Source organism: Microcaecilia unicolor, chromosome 1 (genome assembly GCF_901765095.1).
Source record: "Microcaecilia unicolor chromosome 1, aMicUni1.1, whole genome shotgun sequence".
Lineage (NCBI taxonomy): Eukaryota > Metazoa > Chordata > Amphibia > Gymnophiona > Siphonopidae > Microcaecilia > Microcaecilia unicolor.
In genome coordinates, this window is record NC_044031.1 from 158,605,923 (window position 1) to 158,623,700 (window position 17,778).

Here is a 17,778-nt window from a genome sequence, read left to right on the forward strand (position 1 = left end):
TATTTGTTTTTAAAGTATTTCCATGTAACTTCATTGAGTGTCCCCTAGTCTTTGTACTTTTTGAAAGAGTGAAAAATCGATTGACTTTTACTCATTCTGCACAACTCAGGATTTTGTAAACCTCTATTACATCTCCCCTCAGCTGTCTCTTTTCCAAGTTGAAGAGCCATAACCCTTTAGCTTTTCCTCATATGAGAGGCGTTCCATCTCCTTTGACATTTTGATCTCTCTACTTTGAACCTTTTCTAATTCTGCTACATCTTTTTTGAGATACAGCAACCAGAATTGAACACAATACTCAAGGTGAAGTCACAACATGGAACAATATAGAGGCATTTTATTATTCTTGGTCTTATTCAGCATCCCTTTCCGTATAATTCCAAGCATCCTGTTTGATTTTTGGCCACTGCCGCACACTGGCTAGAAGATTTCAGTGTATTATCTACAACACCTAGATCTTTTTCTTAGGCGCTGATTCCTAAGGTGGACCCTAGCATTAGGTAACTATGATTTGGATTATTCTTCCGATTGTGCATCACTTTGCATTTGTCAACATTAAATTTCATCTGCTATTTGGATGCCCAATCTTCCAATTTCCTAAGGTCTTCCTGCAATTTTTCACAGTTTGCATGTGCTTTTAACAACTTTGAATATGTTAAATAACACCAGATCCCTGCTGCGCTCCACTATTCACCCTCCTCCATTGAGAGAAATGGCCATTTAACCCTACCCTCTGTTTTCTGCCCAGTAACCAATTCCTAATCCACAAAAGAACATTGCTTCCTATCCTATGAATTTAATTTTCTCAGGAGTCTCGCATGAGGAACTTTGTCAAAAGCTTTCTGAAAAGCTAGACACTCTACACCAACTAGCTTACCTTTATTGACATGTTTATTCATACCTTCAAAGAAATGAAGCAAATTGGTGAGGCAAGACTTCCCTTGGCTGAATCCATGTTGTGTCTGTTTTGATTTAGAATTAACGGTATGACAAGTTTCAATAAGCATAAGCCCACCACACTCTCAAGTGATGTTTAGTATATGTAAATAGAGGGTCTATATTTAATCTATATAACCTTGTTAAATCATTAGGAAGGATCACCCCAAGATATCTAATAGATTTATCTGCCCACTGAAGTGGAAAGGGACCCATCCAAATGGCACGGACCACTAAAGCAGAGGGTAGAGCCAGGGAGTTGTTCAAGTTCAGGTTAAAGCTCAAGAGGAGACCATACTCTTCTATCAACTCCAGGGCCAATTGAAGAGAATGCTGCAGGTCTGTTAAGACCAAATCATCTGCAAACGCCAGAATCTTGAGAGCATGAGATCAAAACATCAGCCCTGTAGCCCTCTTCCCCCAGCCTGCAGTGAGCACCAGATGAGCTCCAGAATAAGAAGAAACAGAAGAGGGAAGAGAGGACAACCCTGCCTCATGCCCCGTTTAATAGAGAACGAATCCATGTAGATACCATTTACCAACAAGGAGGCTGTAGGGTTATTATAAAGAGTACGAATGACCTCAGCAAACCACGCTTCAATACCTATGTGAACCAGTGTATGTTATATGAATGTCCAACTAACATGGTTGAAGGCCTTGGCCACATTCAGACTGGCAAGTGTGAGAGGAATACCCCAAAATTGTGTTTGATAAAACTTTGCTCTCCACATCTTGGTATACCTTTAATTGTTTTGGGTCATTTTAATTTAGTCATGGATCCAGCCCTTAATAGGTCAACCTCCACTTTACTTCAACCTGGTGATAAAAAGGGTACTTTGCATTCCTTTTGTAGGGCCTTGGCCTTGTCTGATCCCTGGAATCTTCTCCAACCCCAAATGAGGGATTATACACATTTTTCTCCAGCCCATGGCTTTCTATCCCATTTAGACTACATCTTGATATCTACCCCCAGCTTCGCTGATGTTTTAGATGCAGAGATTGGCCCTGAGGAAATATCAGACCACTCAATGGTTTGGGTGGACCATATGATGGAGTCCTTTTACCAGCAAGTGAAACTGTGGCGTTTCCCCTCTTTTTTGTATAAGTGCCAGGATTTTCAAACTTATCTGTCCACCAAATGGGGTGCTTATTGTCAAACTAATGGACAGTATGCTATTGAGCCCTTTTAAATGAGTAAACCCAGAGGTCCCTGCTCTTTTGAAAATATAAATTTAATTGGTTTGGCAACAAACATTGGAAATTCTTAATACAAGTCACTAAAGTATGACATAAGCAACTACCTATTGTGGTCATGAAGTCCTGGGATGGGGTTCCTCACTCCCACATTGAGAAGATAACTTGGAAATAATCCCACAAAATGTCAGCTATCTATCAAAAAGGGGTAGATTTTTCTACAGACCAATTTACGGAGTATTTACAAAATCCGGGTCTTCCAAAATTTGCTCCAGAACCACTGACCTAAGAAGCTTCAGCGAGTGATTAAACTTACCCAGCCGCATAAATCCACAGTTCCAGCTGGCTTCTTAGGTGAATTTTATAAGATGTTTGGTGTACAGTTATGTGGAACACTTTTTTACTATGATGAAGGTGTAACGTCTGGGACGCTCCCTCATTATAAAAATGAAGCGGTGGTGACCTTATTGCCTAAACCAAGCTAACCTGGAGATTCTCCAGACTCCTACCATCCTATTTCCCTCATTAAAGTGGACCTTAAACTATTTTCCCAGATCCTGGCTGACCCCTCTCTCAGCACATTGCCACAGTGGTTTCTGGTGACCAAGTTGAGTTTGTGAGAGGGACATAGTCTGTTGCGAAAGTCTGTAAAGCACATTTTGTGAATTCATTTGTATAATACGCTTAGAGTGCCTAAATGGCTTTATGTTTTTCAAATGTTACCTTTCTTTCTGTGAATTTCTGATGAACGTTTGCTTCCTTCAATCTTATCTCTGGCAGGGCAAGCAGGCCAGAAAGTCTTTGTCCTGTATTACCTCTCAAAGGGCCACTGGAGGTTTTGGATTGTTGAACCTACATATTTGACTGTTAGCTATATGGCAAGAAAGCAAATAGAATGTTAGGTATTATTAGGAAAGGAATGGAAAACAAAAATGAGGACGTTATAATGTCTTTGTATCGCTCCATGGTGTGACCGCACCTCGAATGTTGTGTTGAATTCTGGTCGCCGCATCTCAAAAAAGATATAGTGGAATTAGAATAGGTGCAGAGAAGGGCGATGAAAATGATAAAGGGGATGGGACGACTTCCCTATGAGGAAAAGTTAAAGTGGCTGGGACTCTTCAGCTTGGAGAAAAGACAACCAAGGGGGGAGATGTGATAGAGGTCTATAAAATAATGAGTGGAGTAGAACGGGTATTTATTTATTTTTATTTTATTTATTGCATTTGTATCCCACATTATCCCACCTCTTTGCTGGCTCAATGTGGCTTACAATTCATCATGGATACTGGAAATAGAAGAGAATATACATTTGGTTTTACAGAGGGTTTTGGGTTACATGGTGGTGAAATACATGATCGTGTTAAAGTAAAAGACGTTATAAGACATTTCTGGATATATTAAAGATTATACAGTTACACGTGCTGATCTTTGTGATATATCTTGTCGAAGAGATAGGTTTTCAATAGTTTACGGAAATTGGTCAATTCATAGACCGTTTTCAGGTTGCGTGTTAATGCGTTCCAGAGCTGCGTGCTCATATAGGAAAAGGTAGATGCGTGCATTAATTTGTATTTCAGACCTTTACACTTGGAAGGATGAAGATTAAGGAATGTGCGAGAAGATTATTTTGCGTTCCTGGGTGGTAATTCTATTAGCTCTTTCATGTAGGCTGGGGCATCACCATGTATGATTTTATGGAATAGGGTACAAAGTTTGAACGTGATGCGTTCTTTAAGTGGGAGCCAGTGTAGTTTTTCTCATAGGGGGTTCGCGCTTTCGTATTTTGGTTTGCAGAATATTAGTCTGGCTGCCGTATTCTGGGCTGTCTGGAGTTTTTGGAGTATTTGCTCTTTGCAGCCAGTGTAGAGTGAGTTACAATAGTCCAGATGACTGAGTACCAATGATTGTACCAGATAGATGTGAAGCATCTGTTTACACATTCTAAAAATACTAGGACTAGGGGGCATGCGATGAAGCTATAAAATAGTAAATTTAAAATGAATCGGACAAAATTTTTCTTCACTCAACGTGTAATTCAACTCTGGAATTCATTGCCAGAAAATGTAGCAATGGTGGTTAGCTTAGCAGAGCTTAAAAAAGGTTTGGACGGATTCCTAAAGGAAAAGTCCATAGACCATTATTAAATTGGACCTTTTTGGGGGATCTTGCCAGGTAATTTTGACCTGGATTGGCCACTGTTGGAAACAGGATGCTGGGCTTGATGGACCTTTGGTCTGACCCAGTAAGGCAATACTTATGTACTTATTGCATGAGGCACATGACTCCTCATTCTTCCTCCTTGATCAATTACCTTTGGTTATATAAGCCCTTCATCTAGCCTGGAGATGGGTTTACAAATTTCATAAACTGGATGCTAAGAGGACACCATTGCTTCCTATACGCAAAAATGAGGCTTTTTCACCAGGAATGGATTCTCCTACCTTTCTCCAGAGGGATGCTCATGGTGTTCATTACATATTTCAATGCTTACCAGAGGAAGGCTGTTTAAAATCCTTTGCCTCCCTGCAAGACGAATTTCATTTATCTGCTCCTGACATCTATGCCTATTTGCAGCTCAAGCATTATGCAGCCTCATTGCCTACAGCTCATCTTACAGAGGAGGTATATGAACATCTCTCCACTGCTTACACCTCAAACTCTTAACGCAAAGTACCCTTGTGGTTTCATCATCGTCATCTCCAGGACAATACCCCTATATGGGATTATTTACCCCTTCTTCAGGCCTGGAAGAATGACATGGCCAGGTTAAACCAAAGGATCTTGCTGGATTCGGAAGGCTTAATAAGTGTGTGTCATAATTTAGTTGTATCCTTAGTATCCTTTGAATCTAAAAGACAGGATAAAGTCTTAACAAAGAATACCAAAGTGTGCTTAACAGGAAAGCATCTGTTCAAATGTGAACATTCTAAATACCCCAACTCATAATGCTGTATAATATTGTGTACAGTCTTGTTTTTCTTTTTATATGCCTTTATCTGTACCATAAACGTGAGCATAAGAGATGGCTTATAAACTCCCAAAACGTTTACTATCTGATCTTAACTTAGATGTCAAGACTAGGTCATGATCTTCTCTGGTATGAAAGCTACACAAGGAAAAGAGTGACTTGCATAGATGTTAGCTAATGGTGTTTTAAACCTGCACACACATGAGGAATACTTCTAATAACAGCATTTAACATACAGATGATACCGAGCCTATTCATTCAGATTCCCCAAGCAGACAGATAAGAATGGCAGTCTGCAAGCATATTAGCCCTAAAATATATCGTCTCCTACAAGTGCTCTAGAGGGCAAACTATCTTTCATGCCACATCTCCAGGACATTTTCTCGGAAGTGAAGGAGACTTAATATAAAGTAGGGCTCAGAAGACTACAAATGTATGCTATAAATTTCACCCCCCCCCCCCCTTTGTAAATGCTGTAATGTTATAGGATGGGGAGTTCTTTACAGTGAATGCAAAGACAGTAATGTGCTTAATCTTAAAGAAAGAAGCACATTTGCTTTGTTAACAGAGTTAACGCTGTAGTGTATCAGATAATTAAGTCATAAATTATTTTACAGTTCCTTATGTAAATACAACCTAGAATTAGGCCATCTTATTTGACTGTAGATGTTTAACCACTGTGTAAAGAAGTCATATAAACCAAATTAAATGTGTAGCAAATAAGATAATACCTTTTTATATTTGGTTTATGTGTTTAACCAAATAATCTGAAATCTCACCACTACTAAACTGAGTGTCTGAAAAATGAAGCGCTGCTTCCCTCTAATGGACTTTAAGAGTAATTGCAAACCAAAGGAACAATGAATGACGCAGTTGGAATTTGTTCCCTTTTGTAGCTGGAAACAGAGCCTGAATTGCACAGCTAATTAACACAAGGAAATCCTGTTCTAGGTGTCAGATTAGGGACTTCTTTAATTAGGCAAGGCACTAAGTACATGGCTCTCTACCATTAAAAATCCTCCTAACAATGAAAAAGTAGAACTTTATTCTTGGAACACAGAAAAGTTAAAACAACAGCTTACCTTACAGACAGATGTAATAATGGTTCAAATTATATGCTTGGATTCAGGGGAAGGTGAAGAAAGGCTCATCACAGCCTTACTTTGCCTCCACCTCGGGAGACAGACGGGTCTCTCTCCAGTTTAACTTTTGTCCTTTGTTAACATTGGTTACTTCTTTTCTTTCTTGTGCCTACAAAGTGCCTGAACTTTGGAGAGACTGATTGACATGTTAATTGTTTCCCTCTGGCATCTGATGATACATCATTATCCTCAGATGCAGGGGCAGTGCTGGGGCTGACTATGTTAGCCTGTCCCGTCAGTCTCAAAACCCCCCTCCCCAAGGAAGGTACACTGTACACATAGGTTCTCAAACCTGTCTGCCTCTTGCACAAACTTATTGGCTGGGTGTTCCTGGAGCTTCTCATATAGCCTCTGGCTTTCTAGCCTATTGCTAAAGACCAGCCTTAGATAACATTGAACATATGCAGTAGGCCTTTCCATCAGTAACAAAGACCCTCAGGTGCTAGGGTTAAACTGTGCAGCTCTATCTCTGACTTCCTTGTAATTGCTCTGGGCTTGGGCCAACGAAGCCCGAGTATTCCCTAGCTATCTGGGACTCAAACTGTCCTTTTTTAAAAGTTTGCCACTGCCAGACAGCCGAGTATGCGTGTATAATGATCTGCAGTCAGGATCTAGTCCACCATATCTCTGACACTAAAACACTTAGCAAAGCTTAGTAAACAGTGGACCAGGCCAGCAAGCTTTTACTTTTATGGCTCCACACTGCTGTCAGATGTTATGCAAGAACATTGCTTTAAGAAAAACCAGCAAACTAAAGATTGCTCTCTTGTCTTGGTCTTATCAGTGAATACCAAAAGCGGAAGGCAATTAGCTCACTAGCTTCAGACTGACAGGGTTCATTGCCTTCAGACTGTTATACTGTTAAGAAACAGTGCAAAATATATATGAAGCACCCCCCATCTACAAATTGTGCCATAACGATCCATTAAAAAGAGGTGAAATACATGTGTCCCATGGAACCTACCATTTGTCTCATGGAACCTACCACTTATCTTGTTCCTTTTATAGGCGAGGACTGGACGTACAACAATTGTGATTGCTCACCGCCTCTCTACAATCAAGACAGCTGATGTGATTGCTGGGTTTAAGGATGGTGTTATTGTTGAACTGGGAACACACAGCAAGCTCATGGCACAGAAAGGAGTCTATTACTCTCTTGTAATGCAGCAGGTACTAATTCTATATTTTCTGTTAAACAAAAGCCATTTATATTGTATAAACATTTGTAGGGGCAGAAAAGGTACATTTTTACTCAGATATAAAGAACAGTTTTCAAAAAACCACTAACTTGGGTATATAATAATTTACTCTGGTAAAAAGGTTTATCTTACAATTGCTTTGTTTACTTAGCTAACAGTAAAGGGTAATTGATTAAGGAACCACCTAGATTTAGGCAGCAAGTATATGTGTAACCAATGATATTCTTAGTTATGAGTGTAAATGGGTGGTTTCTGGCTACATGCTATTCTGTAAATAGGTGCCAATATTTGATGGTGTGTATTTTGCAAGTATATATTTACGTGGATGGAGTTTGAGTGGAGTATAGGCAGGGCATACATTTATGCGCATAAAACACTATAATCTATATGTATAACGTTCATAATCTAGGTGCCAGCATTTAAATCATATCTATTGGTTGGTATAAGTGCTCACGCTTAAGATATTGGCACATACTGAACCTGTTATGTTGCTATTCTAGAAAGAAAAATAGGTGGCAACGTTTCCTTATAGAACAGGCTCCAAATAGGTTCCTTCTTGGTGTCTAAAAATAGGCTCCACCTTTATAGAATTATCCTCCACATGTGGTGTTGGCAATGATAAAGGTGTTTTAATAAAAAACACTATTTTTTGAAAGATCAACTTCTTATTTTCACAGTAAAATGTCTTCATGAAGTACACATTTTAGCAGGACACTTAATTGTTGCAGATATTTTGATCATCTAAGTCTTAACATTTATTTTGCATTCTACTGCATGTTTCAGCCCACTTTAATCTTTGACCTCTGAGGAGTGCGTATATTCCTGTCTGAGTGTTCTATACCTGAATTCATTATATAGTTCTCTGTTTTCTTCCTCCCTTTTGCTCAGCCTTGTTTCTATTCTTTTTATTTCTACTACTACTACTACTACTATTACTTATCATTTCCATAGCGCTACTAGACGTATTCAGCGCTGTACACTTGAACATGAAGAGACAGTCCCTGCTCGACAGAGCTTACAGTCTAATTAGGACAGACAAACAAGACAAAAAAGAGAAGGGAATTACTAAGTTGGGAATGATAAAACATGGGTACTGAACAAGTGAGTAAGGGTTAGGAGTTAAAAGCAGCATCAAAAAGGTGGGCTTTTATTTCCTCAGGGGGTCTTTTACAAAGCGGCAATAAGCCCAACTTAGACTTACCGCTCGCTAATTTGGAACTACCAGTGGCCCAGTGTGGCTGCCAGCGGTCATTCCAGCTGGAGCATGCGCCATTTCTGGTTCCCTGGAATTTTCTTTCTGTAGGGTGGCGCTAATCCAGTGGTAATTGGGCATCACCATGTGCTGTCCGGTTACCGCCAGGTTACTGCAGGAGCCCTTATTGCCGCCTCAGTGGGTGGTGGTAAGGGCTCCCCATTGCATGACCATGCTGTAAGAGTTATCTTATTGCATGGCCATATTTTGGGGACATTTTACCGGCTGCGGTAAAAAGGGCTTGGCGCGTGGGAAAAATGGCCCCCGCCGCTACCACAGGGCCCTTTTTCCTGCAGTTTAGTAAAAGAACCCCTCAGTGCTTCATTATATGGTACTCAGTGCCGTTGTCTGTCCATTTCTTTCCTCTGCTTCTTTCTTTCACTCTCTTAGATCACTTTTAATGTTTCTCCTTCTTGGAGTAGTATCTGGATACTCCTATCATGTCTTTTCTGTCTGATACATCTGATGTTAAATTTCTCTTCTTTGTTAATTGTGCTTTGGCTAATGTCCCTGTACAAATAAAATTAAATTCATTCCTTCTATTTGATTTCTCTTCTTTGTGTGTCACTATAACTTTTAGAATAATAATGCAGACAGCAATGAAGATGATGAAGATACTGATTATTCAGAAGATGAAGATGAGCTCAACTTTGAGAACATTTCAGATCTCCCAGCAGCAGAAAGTATTCAAAGAGCAAGTATTCATAGGCGATCTAGTAGACAGAAACATAGAAAATCATCTAGAAAAAGAAGCATCAAGAAAACAAAGAAATCCAAATCGGATGAAAGTGAGGTGAGTGTTACCAGGAAAAAGATTGGCAATCCCATTTGAAAAGTTTAAGCTCATCTACTTGCTTTACCTTTTTCATTGCAGCATACTACAGACCATACCCTTCTCCCCAGTACAACAGTCATGTTCCACATGTAAAGCAAAACATGCTTTACAAGCAGAAAAGGACTCATAAATATGAGTGGCTGAATACGCACGTACAAGTAGGCATTCCTTGGCGCGGATTTACAATAGATGTACATAATTTTATAAACTATATAGAGGGGTAGCCTAATGGTTACTGCAGTAAGCTGAGATCCTTGTGACCATTGTCAAGTCACTTAACACTCCTTTGTCCCAGGTACAAAAAAAATACCTTAGATTGTGCGCCCACTAGGAATAGAGAAAGTACCTGCATATAGAGCTACATTCAGTAAACGGCACTCAAAAATCAGCACTCAAAGATGAGACCCTATTATAGAATAGCATTGAGTGCTGATTTTAGCACCAAATTTGGACACCAGAACTTACATCTGCTGAAACCAGTTGTAATTCCTGGTGCCCAGTTTGGGTGCAAATCCCTTGACCCAGGCAGAACAACTACAAGACATGGAGGAACGTCAATCCCTGCGATTGTGGCAACGCAAACCAAGGAGTAGGGTGAAGGGGTGACACTTCCAAAAACACAAAGGGGACGCACCAGTCCTTATCAGAATATTTATTCAAAGCACATCAGAAGACTCGACACAGCAGCTGTGTTTCGGCACTCGAGGACCCTGCCTCAGGAGTTTGCAAAATAATGTGTAAGGATATCTTTCAACACATGGGTACTTAAAATATCCTAAGTACAATTATGGACAATCCTGCAAAATGCAAGATTGTCCATAAGTGTATTTCGGATATTCTAAATGCCTGTTTTTGTTGAAAGATATCCTTACACATTATTTTGCAAACTCCTGAGGCGCAGGGTCCTTGAGCGCCGAAACATAGCTGATGTGTTGAGTCTTCTGATGTTCTTTCAATAAATATTCTGATAAGGACTGGTGCATTTCCTTTGTGTTTTCGGAAGTTTCACTCCTTCACCCTACTCCTTGGTTTGCATATCCCCTGACCCACCCATGGCCACACCTCCTTTTGGGTTGCACACAATGGAATTTGGGCGCACATTTCTATAGAATAGCTTGTAACAAAATGTGTGCGCAAATCCAAATTGGTGCCAATTAACAACCACTTATTGGCTCATTAGCCAATTTAGTTGGGTGCACATTTTGAATCAGCGTCCAATTTTGGGCACCATATATAGAATCCAGGGATAATGTGTATAGCACTGGGTATATCTAGTAGCGCTATAGAAATGATTAGTAGTCGTAGTAATAAACACACAGAATATGCACATATTTACACCTTCAGAGAAGGAGGCACAGATTTCTGACACCTTTACACATAGAAGCTGAAGGTAACATATTAACTCTTGCATGTAGTGGAGGTTTTGCCTCTATAAAACTAATGATATGTACAATAAAATGTTGATATAATGATCATGCTGACCTGAATATATCTGTTAGAATTCATTGTTCAGAGTTTCCTGCAACCTATACCAAACTACCCTGAGAAATGTGCGCAGTTAACATAGTCTGCAGGAGACCTATCCTGTACCCCGTCAACACCAACCCAATACAAATGCAGGCATCCATGTTCCAGAGAACCAGGCCTGTCCATTCCCAAAATTCACTGTTGCCTTTCAGAATCCACATACCCTCCCAACCCCATGAACTTTCCAGTCTGGCATTTAAGTCCCTACAATTTCCAGATCCAAATTCATCCGTTCACATGCTTTGGTGATTGAGTCAACGACAGCACCATTTCTAGATTGTGAACCATTTTATACTCTTGTATAACACCTAGTGCTGTTATTATTAAAAAATGGATAGTGCTACATATATAAAATGATGGTACTTTTGAACCCTCTCTTCTGCTACCTGAAAAATTAAGATTGGCCATGTTGAGTTTTATCTTTTTATGATTTTTATTGTCTCAGCTGTTGTGTGTGATTTATTTCAATAAACCTTAATTTGGCATCATTTTTTTCTGTTTTTGGTGCTGTTTGTAGTTGACTTTTGTCTTGATATAGCACCCTTATTAAAAACATAGGACATGAAAGCAGGTAAAGATGGAATGTCGCATTCAACCCGCCCAATGTACTTCCTGATGCAATATTCTACTCACCAGCTGATCTTGTACTTGCAAATGTTTCTATGTAACTAAAAATTATCTGACCTTATTTTATTATCTTCTCAAAAGCCTGTGCTGTTTAGTCTGTGCTACAAGTTTTTCCTATCTTTGAGGTAATTATTTACCTGTCCAATGCAATTATTTTGTTTTAAAGGGCACCGAAGATCTTCCTGAAGTGGGCTTTGCTAAAATTCTGGCTCTGAATAAACCAGAATGGCCCTATGTTGTATTTGGGGTCATTGCTGCTGCAATATCAGGTGGCATTTATCCTACATTTGCTGTCATATTTGGAAAAGTGATTGGGGTAAGTTATTTGCAGCACTTTAATCCATTTTCAGTTGAACAAGTACGCAGATATCTTTAATTTGTAACTAACATGGAGTATGTTAGAGGGTTAAACTTTAGTTTATTAACAGAAGGAAGTCTTAAAGGCATTTACACTAAGTAGCTGTAGTTATATAAATTGGATATCTGAAGACTCTTCTTTTTATACAAAGCTAACATTTTGTATGGCAATCCACAATGTGCAAAAAGTTCCATCAAGTTTAGCTGCCACCTTGAAGATTTATTTTCCACCCCGCCCATTACAATTTAGCAACCAGACATTGCTCGAAGTCCTAATCTTCCAACATGTCAAGCTTCATGAATATAGGGAGTCAGTGTTCATAAATTCAGGTCCATCTTTGTGGAATTTATTGCCATCAGATTTGAGACATAATCTGGCAAATATTCAAAACTGTTTATTTAGCCAGGAATTGCTAGCTGCTAAGGGCCTTAGTCTATAAAGGCTATGCTCCTAAATTTATGCTCCTAATTTATGAGCTTAGTTTACACTCCTAAATTTCGAGCATAATCTATTTTGGAGCATAGAGTATGCTTGTAATTTAGAAGCATAAATTTAGGAGCATAACCTTTATAGAATTAGGCCCTAACTGGCTATATCTGAAACCTGGTATAAATTCTGGTGCATAGGTCATGCCCCTCCCATGGCCATGACCCCTCTTCAGTTGATTTGAATCTTTAAAAATAACGCTTAGCAAGATGCACATGCAAATCCTAATTGGACCCAATTAACTACAGTTATTGCTAGTCATTGACTTGTTACTCAGTTAAAATGTGCTGCTCTGATAGTCCTAGGTTGGGTAGGGAAGGAGAGCAGGCAGGCAGGAGGAAGAAAATATGTAAGACCTGGAGGGGGAGACAAGTTATAGATGTGGACTGGGGGGCAGAGGGGGAAAGAGAGCTTGCTGAACCTGCGGGGGAGAGCTGATATTCAGCCATGGTGGTAATATTTGATTTAAACACTAGTTGCCATGGTCAAATAATACCTGGATATTCAGTGCCAATATGTGGTTGTTTGATGGCTTGGCACTGAATATCTGGGTATATTGGGCAGTGCTGGGAGCTAAACATAAAAAAAGCAATGCATTCTCAAATAGTGCCACTCAAAATCAACTATTTATTTACCTTTTTTTGTGTTGTCAGACAATTATGGATATAGGCCCTACTCCTGCCCCCTTTAGCCTCCCCAAACAACTGGGCCACCGACTGCCTATGCTCACAGTACCTTCTCCAGCTCCAAAGTGAGGCTTCTCTGTCCTTGTCCCTTTGGCTTGAGGATAAACTGTTACTCTACTCCAGAATTAAATAGCAGACATTTCACATTTGATACAAACTCAAAAGTCAAGAGAGGCTTGAAATCAAAACACAAACTCAACTAGAACTAAACATGAGCCCTAAACCCACACTCTTTTGTCTGTGTGTAGGGACTCTTGATTTATATCAGGGCAGGCAGCAGAGGATGCTGTAATCAAATAGTACAAACCTCCTTTCTCCTCTAGTTTGGAATGGTTCTGAATACTTGAGGGTATTGGGCTAGTGAAGGTCCTGATAGGATCCTTACATGTAGATTTCAGGCACCTGTTGTAAAATGACCTCCATTACTTAGTTGAAGATTTGAGCAGATATTTTGTAATCAAGCTTTTTTAAAAATGTATTTATTTTATTTATAGGCTTTTCAAGAAACTGATGGTGATAAAAGAATCCAGAAAACAAATTTGCTTTCTCTAATGTTTGTTATACTGGGAATTATTAGTATCGTAGTTTATATAATCATGGTAAGTTTCCCCAGCCTTTCTTGAATAGAATGAGTTTGATTATGCAGACAAAATTAGCTTTAGCACTATATTTTTAGAAAATGTTATCAGTACTTTTATGACTTCTTCATGCTAAGATGCCCATAGGAATAAAATGGGCTTCTTAGTATTTAGCGTATGCTAATAATTAGCATTGACTAACTCTATTAGCGCACCTTAGTAAAAGGAGCCCTAAATGGCATTTTATATACATGCATTGCCATATACAGTGGGGGAAATAAGTATTTGATCCCTTGCTGATTTTGTAAGTTTGCCCACTGACAAAGACATGAGCAGCCCATAATTGAAGGGTAGGTTATTGGTAACAGTGAGAGATAGCACATCACAAATTAAATCCGGAAAATCACATTGTGGAAAGTATATGAATTTATTTGCATTCTGCAGAGGGAAATAAGTATTTGATCCCCCACCAACCAGTAAGAGATCTGGCCCCTACAGACCAGGTAGATGCTCCAAATCAACTCGTTACCTGCATGACAGACAGCTGTCGGCAATGGTCACCTGTATAAAAGACACCTGTCCACAGACTCAGTGAATCAGTCAGACTCTAACCTCTACAAAATGGCCAAGAGCAAGGAGCTGTCTAAGGATGTCAGGGACAAGATCATACACCTGCACAAGGCTGGAATGGGCTACAAAACCATCAGTAAGACGCTGGGCGAGAAGGAGACAACTGTTGGTGCCATAGTAAGAAAATGGAAGAAGTACAAAATGACTGTCAATCGACAAAGATCTGGGGCTCCACGCAAAATCTCACCTCGTGGGGTATCCTTGATCATGAGGAAGGTTAGAAATCAGCCTACAACTACAAGGGGGGAACTTGTCAATGATCTCAAGGCAGCTGGGACCACTGTCACCACGAAAACCATTGGTAACACATTACGACATAACGGATTGCAATCCTGCAGTGCCCGCAAGGTCCCCCAGCTCCGGAAGGCACATGTGACGGCCCGTCTGAAGTTTGCCAGTGAACACCTGGATGATGCCGAGAGTGATTTGGAGAAGGTGCTGTGGTCAGATGAGACAAAAATTGAGCTCTTTGGCATGAACTCAACTCGCCGTGTTTGGAGGAAGAGAAATGCTGCCTATGACCCAAAGAACACCGTCCCCACTGTCAAGCATGGAGGTGGAAATGTTATGTTTTGGGGGTGTTTCTCTGCTAAGGGCACAGGACTACTTCACCGCATCAATGGGAGAATGGATGGGGCCATGTACCGTACAATTCTGAGTGACAACCTCCTTCCCTCCGCCAGGGCCTTAAAAATGGGTCGTGGCTGGGTCTTCCAGCACGACAATGACCCAAAACATACAGCCAAGGCAACAAAGGAGTGGCTCAGGAAGAAGCACATTAGGGTCATGGAGTGGCCTAGCCAGTCACCAGACCTTAATCCCATTGAAAACTTATGGAGGGAGCTGAAGCTGCGAGTTGCCAAGCGACAGCCCAGAACTCTTAATGATTTAGAGATGATCTGCAAAGAGGAGTGGACCAAAATTCCTCCTGACATGTGTGCAAACCTCATCATCAACTACAGAAGACGTCTGACCGCTGTGCTTGCCAACAAGGGTTTTGCCACCAAGTATTAGGTCTTGTTTGCCAGAGGGATTAAATACTTATTTCCCTCTGCAGAATGCAAATAAATTCATATACTTTCCACAATGTGATTTTCCGGATTTAATTTGTGATGTGCTATCTCTCACTGTTACCAATAACCTACCCTTCAATTATGGGCTGCTCATGTCTTTGTCAGTGGGCAAACTTACAAAATCAGCAAGGGATCAAATACTTATTTCCCCCACTGTACATGCAAAAACATTTTTAGTAAATTACCCCCAAATGTCCTTGTTTTACATATATCTGTAATAAATCAAGATATTAATAATAATATAATGTAACAAAAATAAACATCTAAATGAAAGCATGCTATACTTTTTTTTACTACCTTTAGGGATACACTTTTGGCAAGTCTGGAGAGACTCTTACCATGAGGCTGCGATCTTCATCATTCAAGGCATTGCTCCAACAGGTAGATATGTCTCTAATATGGAGATAGATTTAAAAGACCCATATTGATAAATCTAGTGTGTGCTAACTTATCCAGATAAGTTCTATACACATATCTTCATCTGGATGCTTTCCATTGAATATCCCTGTTGCTTGGCCATGCGGTAAGAGTTCTCTTAACACATGGCCATGTGTGCTGGGGGCTTTCATACCTGCTGTGGTAAAAAGGGCCCTGGTGCACGGGAAAACGGCCCCTGCCACCAGCACAGGGCCCTTTCTCCCGCAGCTTGGTAAAAGGGCCCTTTAACTGGGTGGGGGTATGGGTAATTTTAAAATAAAGCACCAAAAACATTTTTGAAAAATGCAGCTATTTTACCAAAAACAAAAATGACTCCTGGTAGTGCAGAAAGATGGGCATTTTTGAAAGCATGTCAAAGTCAGAATAGGGACATCCAAGTCTGAATGCCCCACCATTTCACATTTATTTTCGAACCAGATATGTCCAGCATAAACATTCATTTTACAGACTGAAACGTCCACATTTTGAATGGGGGAAAACAAGGAACAAGGATGTCTGTATAGCAGCATTCTTAGAAAATGGCCACACAGACTTTCATGCGGAGCAGAGGGTCAGCTTAGTGGTTAGTGCAGTGGACTGTAAATCAAGAGACCCAGTTTCAAATCCCATATAAACACTTTGTTTTCCTAATTGTGAGCCCTCCAGAAACAGAAAAATACCTACTGTACCTGAACGCACACCACTTCAATTTCAAGATTGCAGGTGTTTTATTTATTTATGTAAAGTAGGTATTTTTCTGTTTCTGGAGGGCTCACAATTAAAAAAAAAAAAAAAGAGTTGGCATGGGATTTCAACCTGCTTCCTACTCTGCTAAGAATGCCCATAATACCTGAAACTGTCATAGAGTCTGGTATCGCCTTCCAGTTTCACTTTCATAGAAGAGGGATGAGGACAGCAACCACTGGGAGATTAAAGAGGTGTTGTGCCTTAATCCCTCTAGCGGACAGCTGCTCAATCAAAGCACCTTTTTCTAACCTTGATATTCCTGATACAGGTCAAAATAAGGGTCTCCTCCTTTTTAGACATGGATGCTTCTTTCCCTCAGTAATCGCTGTTGGATGTCCAGATTTAAGACCCTCCCTAGTCCCACCCCAAACACACTCAGAATACGCCCCCTTGCAATTTGGACATACTGCAGTGTTGGTCATCTCTGTTCTGCCTTTGCAAAATCGTGATATGGACATTAATTTTGGCCCTTTGAGATGTTCGTATGCTTCAAAAACGAGCGCCAAAGTATCTTACTCAAATTCACACTTGCTCTGAAGAAGATGGAAATGCATGGATGTAGCTGTGTATATTATAACTTATACATGTACAGCTCCCCTACTCAAACTGTGCCTCTGGGAGCAGTTGTGCATATCACATAAAAATACAGGTGTAAAATAGATTTTGTTCACAGAAAGTACCTTATAAAATTATCCCCATTTTGCTGTGTGGCACAATGGGTTAACTTGCTATCACCTTGCTTTCAATCCTTCCACCTTTTGTTGTGTTTAAGGAGATAGACCAAGTCTCAGGACCCTGTAAGCAGAGATGCTCTGCACTTGGACCAGAGAACTCCAATCACAGCCATCAACTCGCTAACCAACATCCCATTACCTACATACTCCCTACCTAAATAGCCTCACCCACCTACCTGGGGAAGGGCTACATAGCCAGGTAGGGATGCTTGGGTGGGGGGGGGGGGGAGTGAGAGGAGGCTAAGTAGGTGTGTGGAGGGATAGCTAATGAGTAGGTGAGTGGTGGTGGTGGGACTTTCTGATTCCAGGCCACAGTTCCATTGCCTCAAGGGTCTTGGGGGCAGGGTGGGACTCTCTGATCCTCAACTTGGGCATCTTGAGCCTTT

The 17,778-nt window shown here is 40.4% G+C and overlaps 1 protein-coding gene across 2 annotated transcripts in view; it reads left to right on the forward strand.

Moving 5' to 3' along the window:
- Nucleotides 1-17,778, forward strand: part of LOC115469231 (ATP-dependent translocase ABCB1-like) — a 120,061-nt gene that overhangs the window by 65,989 nt on the left and 36,294 nt on the right. For both annotated transcript variants that reach the window (XM_030201681.1, XM_030201673.1), the window contains 5 exons: nt 7,252-7,413; nt 9,275-9,487; nt 11,850-11,999; nt 13,708-13,812; nt 15,798-15,875. In XM_030201681.1, the coding sequence (XP_030057541.1) occupies nt 7,252-7,413; nt 9,275-9,487; nt 11,850-11,999; nt 13,708-13,812; nt 15,798-15,875 (708 nt within the window). The remainder of the gene's footprint in view (nt 1-7,251; nt 7,414-9,274; nt 9,488-11,849; nt 12,000-13,707; nt 13,813-15,797; nt 15,876-17,778) is intronic.